We start from the raw sequence: 14641 nt of genomic DNA, 5'->3' as shown, positions 1-14641 counted from the left end.
ACTTCGACAATTGTTTACAATGGACTGGTTCTAAAAAGAGTTTTGCAAAGGACTTCAGTAGTGACCATTCTATGGAATTGATTGTCCTCATTTGGCACATTGTTACCAGGCATTATATATATTTCATTTTGTGCACTTTAAGGTTCACTAAATCACCTGCTTCTATGTTTGAAGTTAAATTTTAAATCATGTTTATTTCCTTTATTGTCCGTTGGAAACTATGATTAATGTCCATTTTTTTAAATAAGGATTTTTTTGTAATAAAATTTTAGACATTCTACCCTATCTATTGAAGACATAGTCTAAATCATTGCCGTGGAAGTCTAGGCTTATACTTCCTCCCATTTGTGCATTAATAATTCCCTTTCCCAAGTCCTAGAGTCACTGGGTTGCCCCTTATGATTTTGAATCTAATTGAATACCATATGAAAAAATGTATTCAGTCTTGCTAATTACCCTACTTCATGTTTCAATATGCAAAATTCTGAGAATGAGGCAATAAGTAGGTGAATAGATTGGTAAACGAGTGCATCGGTGAATGAATGACTGATAAATGAGAGAGTGCACTCATAGATGTGCATGGGTGGTAAAAGTGCAATGTGCTGAGTTAGTTGCAGTCCCATTTGTGGCAGGAGATACAATCTCCTCCTGTCACTCATTACTGCTTACCCACCTATGAATGTATACGTCTATTCACTTAGGCCCAGATTTACCAATACTTTGCAACGCTTTGCAACGCGTTAAGCTCTGATTTCCTATCCAGTGCAAATCAGGGTTTGCATAGGATAGTTTCCCCAGAGTAATACAAAGTTGCATTATGAAATGATTTGCTTCAATTTGTTTCAAGGGGGAGTATCATGGGTAGTACCTGGGCATTCCCATGCAACCACCCAAGTGTCTTGACGCAAATCCCTATTTACATTCATAGACAGGGATTTGTGCCAACATTTTACGCCACCTTGAGCCAGGCGTAACAAGGAGAAATATTTTCAGCTCTGCTTGTTTTTCATACTTTGCATGTGTGCTGCATTCTATAGCATAAATACAAGCAGGAAAAGTGTTAAAGGATGTTTTGCTTTGCCAGAATGGTTCTCTTCTAGTTAAAAAATTATTCCTTACGAAATACACATGCCCTCGCACTATTGCCCAAGGGTAGGCGCATTGAAGCATGGCAACTTAAAGTGTGCCAGGGAGAGAGGACAACAACGCCATTTCTTCATAGATATGGCGCTGTCTACTCTCTCCAGTGCAGCAACTTTAGTTGCTGAACTGTCTTGTGTGAATGTTGCTTAAATCTGTGCCTTATTTCTCTCACCTGTGCTTAAATTCATACATTCAAATCCAGCCATGCACTTACTCATTCATCCATTTGCTCAATCTCACATCTGCTCACCTGCCATCAATCAACACGGGTCCTCTATAAAACAAGTGTCAACAAGTATTACCTACAGCATAATGTCTAGTCCAAATATTACTGAAAGGAAAACAAGTAGGTGCGATGGGAAGTAATTATGTATGAATTAAGTTTCACCTGCTCACTCCATGGATGAAACTTGTGCATTCTGATCAGTGACCTCCCTCTATTCCGGAGTGCCTAAAATCAGGCCCTCAAATCATGGACTATCAGTACATTGCACTTATGTTTTGTTTGTAAAGAGTTCACTGATGGCAAGTATTTTGCCTGGACTGGCCCAAAATGTATTTCGTGCAAGCTGCCCTTTTTAGGTTGAGCGCACAAGCACTCTGACGTATTGTAATCTATCTGTGGGCTTTTAACCATGCCTACCACATACCAATCATTATCACTCCTTCATGGGCTTGCTTTGTTATCATTGGTAAATGCTTTACTTTTGTCCCTTTGTGGGGCAGTGTTGTTATCACCTTGCCCATCGGCCAATTTACATGGATAATTGAACATTTGCCCATACATTTGACTGCAGACAAACTTCTTTTTCACTTCTTTTTCCTTTTGTGTCTCTCCTTCACGCTGTGGTGCCTGGAATTGGTTTGCTTATGTCAACTGTTTTACTTTTCATTTTCAATTTATGTGGCAAGAAAAGTCTAGTTATGAATTTAAAACACTAATAGCTCTATCCCGAGTAAACGCGAGACTAATTGCATTGCAAACGCTTGTTGTGGCCTTACTCTGGCTTCATCTCCTCCAGACAACAGTCAGTTCAAGTTTAGGAAATTCATTTTGGGCACTAGGGAGAAACGGAGAACACTGCTATAGCTAACCTGGGTGTTATGTTGATCATCGAATATATATCATTCGAAATGTAAATGCACTTCTTCTTTTAAACACATGAACTCTGCTCAGGGGCATTTGTGGGACGTTGGTGCTGCTCAGAGAGAATTGCAATTAACGCATCTGTCCAGTCCTATCAATGTTTAGGCAGCAGTGCTTAATTTGAGCCGGTGGTTTTCGATGGGGGCACCAGCACTTATTCATTAGACGTTTACTGCAAGCAAAAGACACATATGGGAAAGACAGAGGAGGAGAAAAACGAGAAAGCAGAAAGATTCGCAAACGGAGAAAGCATAAAGCTGCAGGGGTGAGCTGCAGGGGTGAGCCGAAGGGGCAGGGAGAGCATGTAAATGAATTAAAGCAGTGGTTCCTAACCATTTGACTTCTGTGGACCCCCAATTTATCATTACTGGAACCCGGGGACTCCCACTGATTCATAATTGCAATCTGGGGACCCCCCCACTAAGTCATCACTGAAAGCTAGGAACCTAATCTGTTAATATTATGTAATTTTCTAAGCAGTCACGGACCTCCTGAGGAGGCTTTGCGGACCCCCAAGGGTCCCTGGACCACAGTTTGGGAACCACTGGATTAAAGAGGCCAGAGGTGGCTTTATGGTTATGCTGCCTCGGTATTCTGTGCTCGCACATTTAATCGCAGCAGCCAGGAGTTTCAAAGGAGAGCTTTGCACACCAGCACCTTTTTATTTACAAATTCGGCACTGGTTTAGGGATGTGTGTTTGCGTCAGGGTTAGATAAGCGTTCAAGGTCAGGTTCTGGGGAAGCGTTTCCTTTTCAGACCCAGGGGGCGCGGTTCCACCTCAAACCCAGGGGCGGGGTTCCCTTTCAGACTCGTGGTGTAGAGTTCTTTGGCAAGTTTAGGTATCGCTAGGGTCTGAGTGGGTGTGAGGTTTCAGTCAAACTCCAAAAGAAGTGGGTTCTCACTCAGGCTTTAAAGTGGTAGGTGGGCTCAGAGTACCAGTCAGCTATTAGAGGGGGAAGGGTGCGTGAGGCCGAAGGAACGGTTAGATCACTGTCCTGGAGTATGGGATGTTACAAAATAAGAAATCGAGGGGTTCCCATCAGTCCTAGGGGTGTCCAGAATCATGCTGTGCGATTGTCTCCTCCCCCCTCTTTCAGGCTGGTTTGGGGTTGGTGAAGTGGTGCTGGTTTCCAGTTAGACTTGATGTGAGATTCCTCTCAGGCCCTGGGTGGTATGGGGGCCACAGGACTGATGCAGATGTTTGGGGGTGTACACGCCCTGTTAGACTCCGCCGCAATGCTCAAGCAATGGATATTCCCTAGAGGTCAGGCAGACTCGGACTGATCTGAGACTCTCGGGGCTGTGGGAGGGGCGCCACTGCTTGTCACAGGGGCCGGTTGTACAAAGAGGGAAGCAGGCTAGTGGGCTGAGCACCGACCTTGGAGTGTCGGGTTCCAGAGCAGGGGGTGGGTAGCGGGCGGCTCCCATCCCGGGGCGGGTCCAGAGTCTCGACTGACATCCGGCGCTGGGGGTCCCCAAGTGTCCGCCTCATCTGATGCCATCTCCGGAGGGTGGGCTCTGCTTGTCTCAGCTGCTGTCAGTGACAGAGCTGCCGGCTTCGCAGCTGCACAGTGACCGTGAAAGAGGAGGACCCCGTCCGCCTCACTTTACTATCCAGGGCGGACCCCGCCCACCCCTCTGGGCTCCGAGGGAGCGGGTTGTCGCCCACCTGCCCGCAGGTCTCCGTCCTGGGAAAAGACTCGGTCTACCTAAGGGGTTCTTCGGGTACAGACCTTGCCCATCCTCAAGCGCCCACGGGGCTCTCAGGGGCGGGATCGCCTATCAGCTGGGCTCTGAAGGATTTCTCGAAGCCCCTCGGCTCGAGGAGAGAGAGGAAGGACCACCGGCCGCCTTGGGGCCAGGCAGTGCTTTGTATCTGTCGCCACATCTCCCGGGAGCGGATCCTCCGCTCGCCCCACCGCCAGGAGGATGACGGCCGCGGCCGCCCTGAAGTCGCCCAAGAGTGAGAAAGTGGACGAGGCGCAGGCTCTGGCCCGCAGCTGCGCCGGGCGGCCGGACTTCCAGCCGTGCGACGGGCTCTCCATGTGTGCCACGCACAGCCACGGAAAGTGCTTCCGCCTGCACTGGTGCTGTCACCTGGGCTGGTGCCACTGTAAGTACCCGGTGGCGTCTCTAGGAGAGATTTTTGGCGTGGGGCGCATGGGGCTACGGATGAAACTGTTGAAGCCGCCTACAAAGGAATATTGTGTGGAAAGTGTGCGTGTGCATGCGTTTTGCACTGTGAGGTGTTGTTCTTCATGTGACGCTCCTGGCACGGAGCTACAGTCCACAGCTGTGCTGATGGGGCACAAGGGACCAGACCATTAGCGCTGGGACAATGGCCCATCTGACCTCCCTCTAGAGGCGCCAGTGTAACAACCGGTCTGACAGCAATATGCGCGCAGGCCGGCTGCACTCTGGGCGCTCTGAGGGTTCTAGCCTCAGCTTTCGGCCCATATCCAAAGTCTCTTACATAAATATTGCTACACACTATCAGACCGAATGTTTTCACTTTTTAAGACTGACCAAAAATGCTTTGAACAATTGCTTCAAGGAAATGAGAGGCGCATGCTGGTGTGTGTGAGGGTGGTGGGCACACTGCCTCTGCGCTGCATTCCAGTGCATCCTTCGCCCCCACTCCTGCTCTTCGCAGGCGGCACAGAGCTCACAACACCGCCTCCTTCCCTGGAATTGCTTCCCAGTCGTGCATATGGCGCGAGAGCTCGACGAAAAGCAAATCTGCCACTGTGATTGAAGTATGAAAATAATCTCTTTTCTGGGCAGTGGACCAAACTATAAAAACAGATCAGGCGCAGATGCTTTGCGAGCGAAATATACTGTCTGAATAGGGTTGTGGGAGTGTACAAGCAGGTTTGAGCATCACACAATTATAATTCTAATTTTTTGCAGGGCTGAAAGTATGTACAGGTTCAAAGTAATTTATATCCATGTTATTCCTCCGCCTTTACAGAATTACGTATGTAAACCTATATTGGTTGTGCGAGTGTTTTTGTGCTCCTTGCCCTCAGATGAGGTCTCTTGATATTTGTAAACGCCGCCTCTGGCTGCCCTGTCGGGTGCACCTTTTGCGTAACCCCAGAAATTAAAATAATGAACCAAAGCGTCCCAAATGCACGCTGGTGGGTCTCACTTGCAGCAGACCATGCAGCAGCGAGCGAGTTCTTTGTTTTGTGGGGTCGAGTAAAAACCCTTTCCATTTCAACATGTTTTTTCTACTTTTTCTGTTTAACGAGTTTCTTATTTCAAGCTGGAAAAAACAGACCCGCTGCTGAAGAATGACAGGCTCGCGCGCGGAAGGCTGCGATAATAATCGACAATCGATTCAGACAGAGTACTGTATGAAAGGATGCTGGAGGCTCGTCTGCGCGCGACGGCTGGGCTCCGATTCAGTCTGCTGCCCTCGCAGCTCGCCCAGGGTTTAGCAAACGTGGAATCTTCGCTTCCGCTCACACCATTACTCATCTCTGGCGACCAAGGGCGCTTTCATGAGGAGTCCTCATCTGTGGGGCACGCATGTGCGCCCCAGAAACAAAGCTTGCGTGCACCTTCATAAGCAGACTGGATTCTTGTGCATGAAATAAAACGACAATTCGTCTCCAGTAATTGTAATAAAACTGCTGGAAACCTGAGTGCGATATATAAGGGATAAAGTACCCCTGCTGTACATTATAAGGATATTGCAAGTCACCAAGGAGCTTCTTAACCATATAGAATGAGGCCAAAGACCGAGTTCCTTTTAAGGTTCTGGAGCCTCTAGGTGACTTGAAATATCTTTATCATGTATGCCAGGGGGTACTTTATCCCATATAATACATTTTGACACCATCACCTTTCCCACAAACTACTTAAAACCTTGGTGTATAGCTCTTTCAGATGGATCATGTTTGCAAACATGAAGCATTAGAATAAAACCTTCAGTGCAACATTAAACCTATCAAAACCTGTCAGATATTTGTGCTAAGCTGATATTGCAAACAGTTCAAATACAAGTCAGTTTTATTTAAAAAACAAAAGCTGCAGTAGCTCAAAATATGTAGAAAGAATCCAGCTTTTCTCTAAGGATTGCAAAGAAAAGCATATTCTTTCTGCTTGTCATTGTAAGCTATTAAAATAGAAGCAAATGCAAAAAAGCAACATTTCTTTTTCGTTCCTTATACTGCAGCTTCTGTGACTTGACCTGCCTTTTCACCTCGGCTGCTGGCATTGGCAGCAGACACTGTGACATCTGAAATCGGCAGGTAATTGAGCCCAGCCAGCAACTGTCCAATATGAACCATTAGTAAATCATAAATCATGGAGGTATATATCCTAACCAGTCACAAGCCAATAAAATGCGTGCATAAACTATACCAAACACACTGTACACAAGCCACTTTGAATGTTGTCTGGGAGAGTCCCAGACCATTAAAGGTAGGGTGGCCAGACATTGAAAAGGGAAAAACAGGACAGGTCAGACATAAAAGTAGTACTAAAGCCTTTAGTCTAACTTTTATACCTGGACTTTCCTGTAAATTTGCGTTAGACGCACACACACGTGCGTAGGCTGAAGCAAACGGGCAGAAACCAATAAATTACTTATTTAATTTTTTAAGACTCTAGAGCTGCATGTGAAAGGAATGTATACCTTTCAGGTTGACCTGACCTTTGTCCCAAAAACTGTGACATTTATTTAAAATTAACAAAAGGTTCACAGGTTGACCTGACCTTTGCTCCAAAAACATGGACATTTATTTAAAATGAACAAAAGCTTGGGGACACCGGGACAGTTCTCTAAAAACCGGGACTTTTCTGGAAAATTCGGGACATCTGGTCACCCTATTTAAAGGACTCTGAGACTAGAAATGCACAATGCTAATACTCCTAACATTGCATTATGACAGGAACACCCCTGCAAGCTTCCATGCTTTTTTTTTACCTCAAAAAAGACGCACAAGGCTATCACATAAATTTGCACCTGTTCTGATCACATACATTTGCACCTTTTCTAAGCGTTTTTGTACCAATATTGGCTGAATACTCGCCGTAAAGCACTTCGACGCCTCATCAGGGGTAGTAAGCGCTATATAAATACTATTACAATACAATACAATACAATATTTGCAGGTAATGACCCGAAGGAAAACATTATTTACGCCTTCCGATGCTAATTTTTTTTACATTTGAAAATGTGATTGAAAAATTACCAGGAACTATTGCAAATTTAAGCCATCTGGCAGGTGCACTTTTATTTTGTGAGCATACTTTACTTCCTACTGCATTAAGCACGTATTGACAGTTGCTGCCATTATGAGTTATGACTGATTACATTATATCTTCGGGTCATAATACGGTGTGTATGTGGGCAAAACAGTATAATAACACGCATGCCCTCTCAGTTGGTTTGCCTTGCTTTGCCAACTACATTTTTCCTACGATGTGGAATTCAACCACCCCTGAGATTACACAAACCAACGTCTAAGTAGTTTGGTTATTGTCACCTTGTGTTTTGGTTGTGCCACCATATTCCTTAAAGCCTCTCCAAGAATTTCTGTGGCCCTTAATGTGTCCTGAGTACACTTATCAAATAATCAAAATAACATAATGTGACGGCTGCACTTGGTTGCTTCATCAGAGTAAACAATTTCAGATGCTCATCAAAATGAAATCACATTCACTGCTCAGATTGATTGTGTCAGTCTTTAATTTGGAATATGTCAAATATTCACTAATCAGCAAGGCCTACTCGAAATGGTATTATTAATTGTTAATTATTAATTTTCGAATCCCCTATGTTTCATCCCATTTTATTTATTCGAGCATTGTTGTTTAGGCAAATCATCTGCTGGCTTGTTTACTTGCCTTCCTATATCCCCATCCTTGGTTTCATATTAATCTCTTACAGTGCAACCCATCTTTGGCATATTTAGAGTGCCATTGACTGATCCTTATGACTCAGAATTTCACAATTAACCAAGATGCTATGTGGGGTTGATCGCTGTTAGTAGAAATTCATGGCCATTGATGTGTTGCCGCTGCCAAAGGTGAGCTGCAAGGGCACAAAATCAGGCTAATTGTGTCTCTAGTGTGAGTCACTTTTCTATCAGTAAATTGTATCTGCACTTTAAATAAAGACATTGGGCCAGATGTATCAAAGGGTTTTGTCCATTCTGTGTCTATAGGAAAATGTGTTCATACAAATGGCCCATTGTCTTTTATCCCATATTGGACACGTGCCAAGCCCTATGTAAGAGAATAATTTTCACTGCAAGTTGATGTCACAGGAAATGCTTTCGAACCGTCATATAATATTTATCATATCAGATACTTGAGCAGAAGGTGTTCAATCTATTCTCAATGGTGCCTTGATGTCTGGGACCAATGACAGTATTCGCTATGGGTCGATAGTATCTTAATGTTTGCTGGGTATGTGACGGCAGTGGGGATCTTGCTATAAGAGCAATCACTTTGCAGTAAGGCATCCAGTGTCATACCGTTCTTGGGGCTCAAAAGCATTTGTCTGGTTAGGAGGCCCAATCTGGTCCTTGCTTAAGGCTCCAGAAATTTACAGTGTTACCATGGCTCCCAGGAGTCAAGGCTACCCTGGGCAAGAATGGAGAGTGGGTCCATTCTCGAATCAGAATATGTAGACTCTATTTATGAAGCGTCAGTCCCACTTGACTTGGCTATTCCTCTGGCCTACTCCTGTCTCATAATCCTACTCACCTCATGTGGATTACCATTGTGATTGGGAGGCTGAGACTGTAGGATGGTCTGATTTTCCTACAGAAGTCTGTTGTGGTTTGGTTTTCTTTCCTGGTGCTTCCTTCTCATTTGGTGGCTGACTAGTGCAGTGGTGCCCAACCTTTTGACTTCTGTGGATCCCCACTTTATCGATACTGGAACCCGGGGACCCCCACTGAATCATTATTGGAATCCAGGGATCCCCCCCAATGAGTCATTACTCAAAGCTGGGGACCTAATCTGTTAATATTATTAAATATTCTAAGCAGTCACGGACCCCCTGAGAAGGCTTCGTGGACCCCCGGGGGGTCCCCACACCACAGGTTGGGAACCACTGGTCTAGAGTATTTATTTTAGTGGCCCATGGGCCTGCTGTAATCCCCAACCTGCAACTTTGATGGGCAGCACCGAGGTAAAGAAAGTAGAGTCCTCTTCCCCCAGTACTACTGCTGTACCGAGAAGGGAGATGAGATGGCCACAAAAGTGCCCTCTTTTCTTCCTACTGAAGCTTACTGCGGTTGGTCTCAGGATTTCCCGAAGACACCAGCTTGTGCTCTGCCTGCTGAGCAGGGACTCTGCTAGCACTTAGAGGGGCGCATGGCACAGGGAGCAGTGGAGCCCCGGCATAAACATCACACTTTCGGGAAAATGCTTTTTCAGAAATAATGTCCTCCTGGAGCCACTTGAAGGATGCTCTTCTTCGGTTCAGATCAGGCAGCTGCCTGCAATAGTGTTCTCTCCCTCGGACACAGAGGAGGCTCAGGTGCAGACCTGAGACTGGTTCTTCCTGGAGAATGAATGGCCCCTGACTGTCAGAGGAGAAGCGACGCAAAGAAATAATACTTCTAGTGCGGCAAACCCCGTTTTAGGAATTATACCAGTAAATTAATACTGAGTCAAAGTATTACATGTTATCAATGTTTTACTTTACCTTTAAAGCGACGGACATCACACGTCTCCCAAATAATGGCACAAAAACAGAGCAAAAAGAATTCCTTTGTCACGATGACTTGCCTGTATTTACATATCCAATCGTAAAATTCTTAAATTACAGTGTCGCCCGTTTCTCTGCATATTATAGTGCAAAACTATCAGTGCTTAATTTGTAGAGGAAAGAGTGCTGGTCCCCGAAGCTCTGCTCAGAGGCCACGGCCGGTGCAATTCATCGTCGCCGCACCGAATACCGAGTGTAGTGATGAATTCACCTCAGGCCTCTCTAATTGGCTAACAGACACTGTTGCCCCTCTAACTCCCGCTTGCCAGTTCCTGATTTCTTCGTGTGAGGGCACTGCCGTTTCTCTCTCTCCCCTTCTTTCCCGTTTTTGTGCAACATGTTATCTCAGGCTGCATATATCCTGAAAGTCTTCTGCGAAAAAAGGGTTACATAGACCCCACCACGCTGACTGGCACAAAAGGAGGGAGGGTCCACCAATCATAAGAGGCATTTTGTATACAGAGGCTTAGTACCTTGCACACGTTGTAGATATGTGTATCCAAGGGGTCATTTAGAGGCATATGTTAAATGCAGACGCTCAAGCAAGCGACATATCCACTTGGTATAAGGTGCACTTTGTGCTAAATATCGGCGGGCTGTAAAAACAGAGGTGTAACTCGCTCAAAAGGTTTTTGAGTCTGTTTGCAAATGTTAATACTTCGAGTTTTACATTTGCGTGTACACTGCTGCAAAGTACCTGGGTAAAACAAGTGGTTGAAGTTTTTTTCTCACTTCCCCTCAGGCGCAAGTGTAAAATTGGCAGGAGGACGGTGTTTGTGATTTTTTACCCTTTCAGTGTCTACTGTTTTCAGATGAGAATAAGTGACCCTGGTAAGACTGGCCAAAAAGCACTCATATTTCTCCCCTGTGCTCAGTCCGGTGTTATTCCAGTTTTGTTGTGGCTCAGAGGAATTTATGGCGTCTGAATACTGAAGGTTTATACTTGAGTATAAGGCTCCCTGGCTTGCTTTTCTGAGGTCCTGCCTTTGAATGCTTATCCCATTTGCTGTGATTCATTTTCCTTGCAAGCAAGAGAAGTCAAAGCAGTAATGCTAATTCGCTGTGTGAAGAAAGGTTGCAACAAATGTATTTATTGTATGTTTGTGCTGTTCAGCACTACTGCTCTTCAAGTGCCTGGACGCACAGTGTGGCGAGAGGAGGAGTACGGGATTCCTTAAATTCATGAATGATTTGGCATCGCAACATATGGTGTCCACGCGCAACTCACTATATGGAAGGCGCAGCCTACTTTGCGTGGGCACCTAGGCTTGCCAGGCGTGGGTCAGAGTGATCGATACTCCCCAGGCCCACACCTTTTCAGGGCCCTGTGCTTAATTAAAGCAAGCCTACCATATAATTGATGAAGTAGCAAGGAGGGCTAAAAGCAGGTAAGGACAGAGGCTGGATTACATGTGTGTTCTCCTTCCATGCAGGACTTTGCGTTTAAAAAAAAAAAAAGAAACATTGAAACAGATCCTCGTCCTTTGGTGGCTCCGCTTGAGTGTGTCAACTTGACCCTCGCAAAAGCTGAATACATGGCTGAGGGAGAGCCAAAGAGTCCCTGGTAACTTTACATAGTAGATTGAGCCCTAACTGCATTCAGCATTTAGGTTTTTGTACTGAATTCAGATTATTTTCATTCAGATTTGGAATACGTTTCCAGGTGTTAGATGTGACAAATGGCCATTCCAAAACAAGAGAGGGTTTGTAGATTTTGTGAAACATCTCTGGGGCCTTTATCCCGTATCTTGCTTTATAAATTGTGAACTTGCTATATTGACTTTCTTTGGCCTGCTACTTCCTCACTTTAGGCCTCTTGAAAAATGTGTCTTCTAGAATAAACTGAAAAGTCCCGATACTATGATGATATGTTTTAAAGTAATCCTTTCGTCTGAAAATGTAACATTTGTTGTGAATTAGCATAGGTTGAATTTGACCCTGTGTACTGATCCCAGGAAAAAAAGTTTATTTGTTTATGGAATTATTCATTTATCTTGGGAACGTCAGATGATGGATGTAATCACCATTCCTTTCAATGAGAGCAGCCAATATCCTCGATGTGCCATATTGGTCAATTTCTATGAGTTGTTGAGGGGACACTTTCTGATTTCTTATTTGAGTGGTGGTGCAACCCGTGAATATAGTATAAGTATGTCTTAGCCACCATATCCTCTGACAAGCATCATGGCGTAATTATTATCTACCAAAATGTCACTGCTTCGGAGTTAAATAATGTAATATCTGTGCTCTGTGGGATGGCATTTTTGTAAACAATATTTAGGACACAATATTTATATCACATGTATTTCTCTATGTGATATCATGATATCCAGCTAACCCATGTGTTAAGCAATCATGAGCGTATTAGGGTTGCGCAAGGGAGCTCCTTGGATATCAATGATCCAGAACGTGTGAGCATATAGATACATAGTGTTGTCTAATATTTGTTCCATACCTTGCGTCCAGCACATCATGCCATTAATGTTTCCAGATGTGAAACAGTAGCTAGCTACATGAATCAAGCAAACTTCATAACTTCACTTGACAGTCTTACAGTTGTAGTGTGACTTCTGTTCAGTCGGAGGGGGAACCGGGTGCATAAGGTAGTGGTTCCCCCAGTAGATGCTGTGGCCTTGCTAAATTTCTGAACTCAAAGGTACAACATAATTGCTGTCTCCAAACATCTTGGTTGATCCTGGATGAAGCGCTATTAATGAAAGCTTCTTTTCAGACGCTCATGCTAGATTCACCTATGCAGCGGAACTTATAGCTAGTATTTTTAATTATTTTTTAGTTTGGAACATTTTAATTATGTAAATACATTTCCATTACTCAAAGGGGCAAAGTGATCAGAGCCCCGACTATTCTTTTTGATCCTATTGAGTAATCTGTCTTTTGAGTATGAAGGCCAAGCGTTTGTCTACAGCCATATCGTGAGTTGGCTGATCATTTAAACATAAGTAAAAAGGTTGTGGTAGGTGCTCCTTTCTCTACCATGAACGGTTTTGTCGAGGAGCGTACACGCAATTTCACAAAGCGGCAGACTTGAGAGGTCCTTTCAAAGAATGCTATAGTTAGAGGCTGATTTGTTGTCTCCTGTAAACTGGTTAACCAGGAGTTATTGCGAATTCTACGTAACCCAAACTACATTAAGTGTGTTACACAGAGAAGAAAGGGGCAGAGGTAGCTTGGATGGCTAAAGGCAGATGAGGCCATCGGCAAAAAAGGTACAGAGGGTGACTTGGCACACACCTGAGAAGGCAGTTAAAATTGATGACTTTGCCAGGTTTTGGAAAACAGAATCTAATTCTGATCTAAAAAACATATCCTTGATGGAAATGCTCCAGGGTAACAATGGGTAACCCTTTCTCAGTTTTTTTTACGTTTGTGCAGATTATACAGTATTTTCTAGTCAAATACACTAGGTAATATTACACTGGTAGACAGTTCTTTTTGTACTGTGGGAAGTTGCTGATTCATTTCGTATCTTAATCATAAAGCCATTCTCTGCTGTCACTCCGGTATATTTGTTTCGTTTTGTGCCTTATTTTTGATCTCCTTTATAAACCAAGGTATTTATTGAGGTTTTTACATCTGCCAAAAGTCGTGCTTTATGGTCAAGGGCTGTAGAAGGTCCCATCTTCAAGTGAGTCTGGGTTGATGCAACATGTTATCACCCCATCTCACTTCTCGAAACAACTTCTGTGTTTTGTGGGAAATTGTTATCAGCAGATTGAAAGACCTGATTCAATCTAAGGCAATCTTGGTTGATGTCCAGTTTGGTGTAAATAAAGATTCATGGCCCATCAAACCATGCCTTAATCTTTTTCTGTTTTGGTCCAAATGTCAAAGTCGGTTCCATAAGTTTAGCATATATGGACTTAAAGCCCAGTTTGACTGTGTCAATTGGTTAAAAGTATAGCTTGGGTTATCTGAACTGGGAATTCAGCCCACCCTTTTGTATGCTGACAGTTTGCATACCTGCCACCTTGTTATATTTTTACTGTGTGAGGAGGGGGCAGGGCCGGGGGGGGGGGAGGCGCAGGATTTAGTGCTGAGCACAGAATGAGACACTTTTAAATGCACTGCTTTAGATAACCTCCTTATGGCACCCTCTACCCGCCAGACCAAAAACAAGGCTCTTGAGGCTGCTGCCAATGTCCTGTGGAGGTTTCACACTTAGTAAGAGACATCGACTGAGTAGAACCACCAATTAGCAGGAAACCTGCTCTCTGCAGGAGTTCCCAGCTAACAGTGTGACCACTGTGTGATATTGGCTCCTCGTCAGGTGACTGTGTGGTGGGACCTGATATTGTGTGACACACAGTGGGACCGTGTGAGTTTGAAGGTCTGAGTTGGTCTTGGTTAGATTTGGCCACCTTAACAAAAGATCAACAGTTTATTTCCTATGAGGAGAATAAACAGGGATCCGTTACCACCATTCCTACTTAATGGTTACATTTACTCGCTGGATGCTATCTTTAAATATAAGAGTTGATTGCCAGAGGATTGGCAATAGACACACCCCATTTTGCCTCTATTTTGAGAATGCAGAGCTTTTATCTTGAACAGTAGTTGAGATATCAACCTCCTGTGTCACCTATGTGTACTTACC

General features: G+C 44.3%; 1 protein-coding gene across 1 annotated transcript in view; it reads left to right on the top strand.

The window, feature by feature from the left end:
- Window positions 1-3613: 3613 nt before the first annotated feature.
- The window catches only part of C3_1H3orf70 (chromosome 3_1 C3orf70 homolog), a 128159-nt gene continuing 117131 nt past the window's right edge, over window positions 3614-14641 (top strand). Inside the window, exon 1 of the mRNA XM_069225814.1 lies at window positions 3614-4404. Coding sequence (XP_069081915.1) covers window positions 4221-4404 — 184 coding nt within the window. The 5' untranslated portion in view covers window positions 3614-4220. The remainder of the gene's footprint in view (window positions 4405-14641) is intronic.

This window comes from Pleurodeles waltl, chromosome 3_1 (genome assembly GCF_031143425.1).
Source record: "Pleurodeles waltl isolate 20211129_DDA chromosome 3_1, aPleWal1.hap1.20221129, whole genome shotgun sequence".
Taxonomy (NCBI): domain Eukaryota; kingdom Metazoa; phylum Chordata; class Amphibia; order Caudata; family Salamandridae; genus Pleurodeles; species Pleurodeles waltl.
The sequence above is the reverse complement of the archived record's forward strand: the minus strand, read 5'-3'. Positions and strand labels throughout refer to the sequence as shown.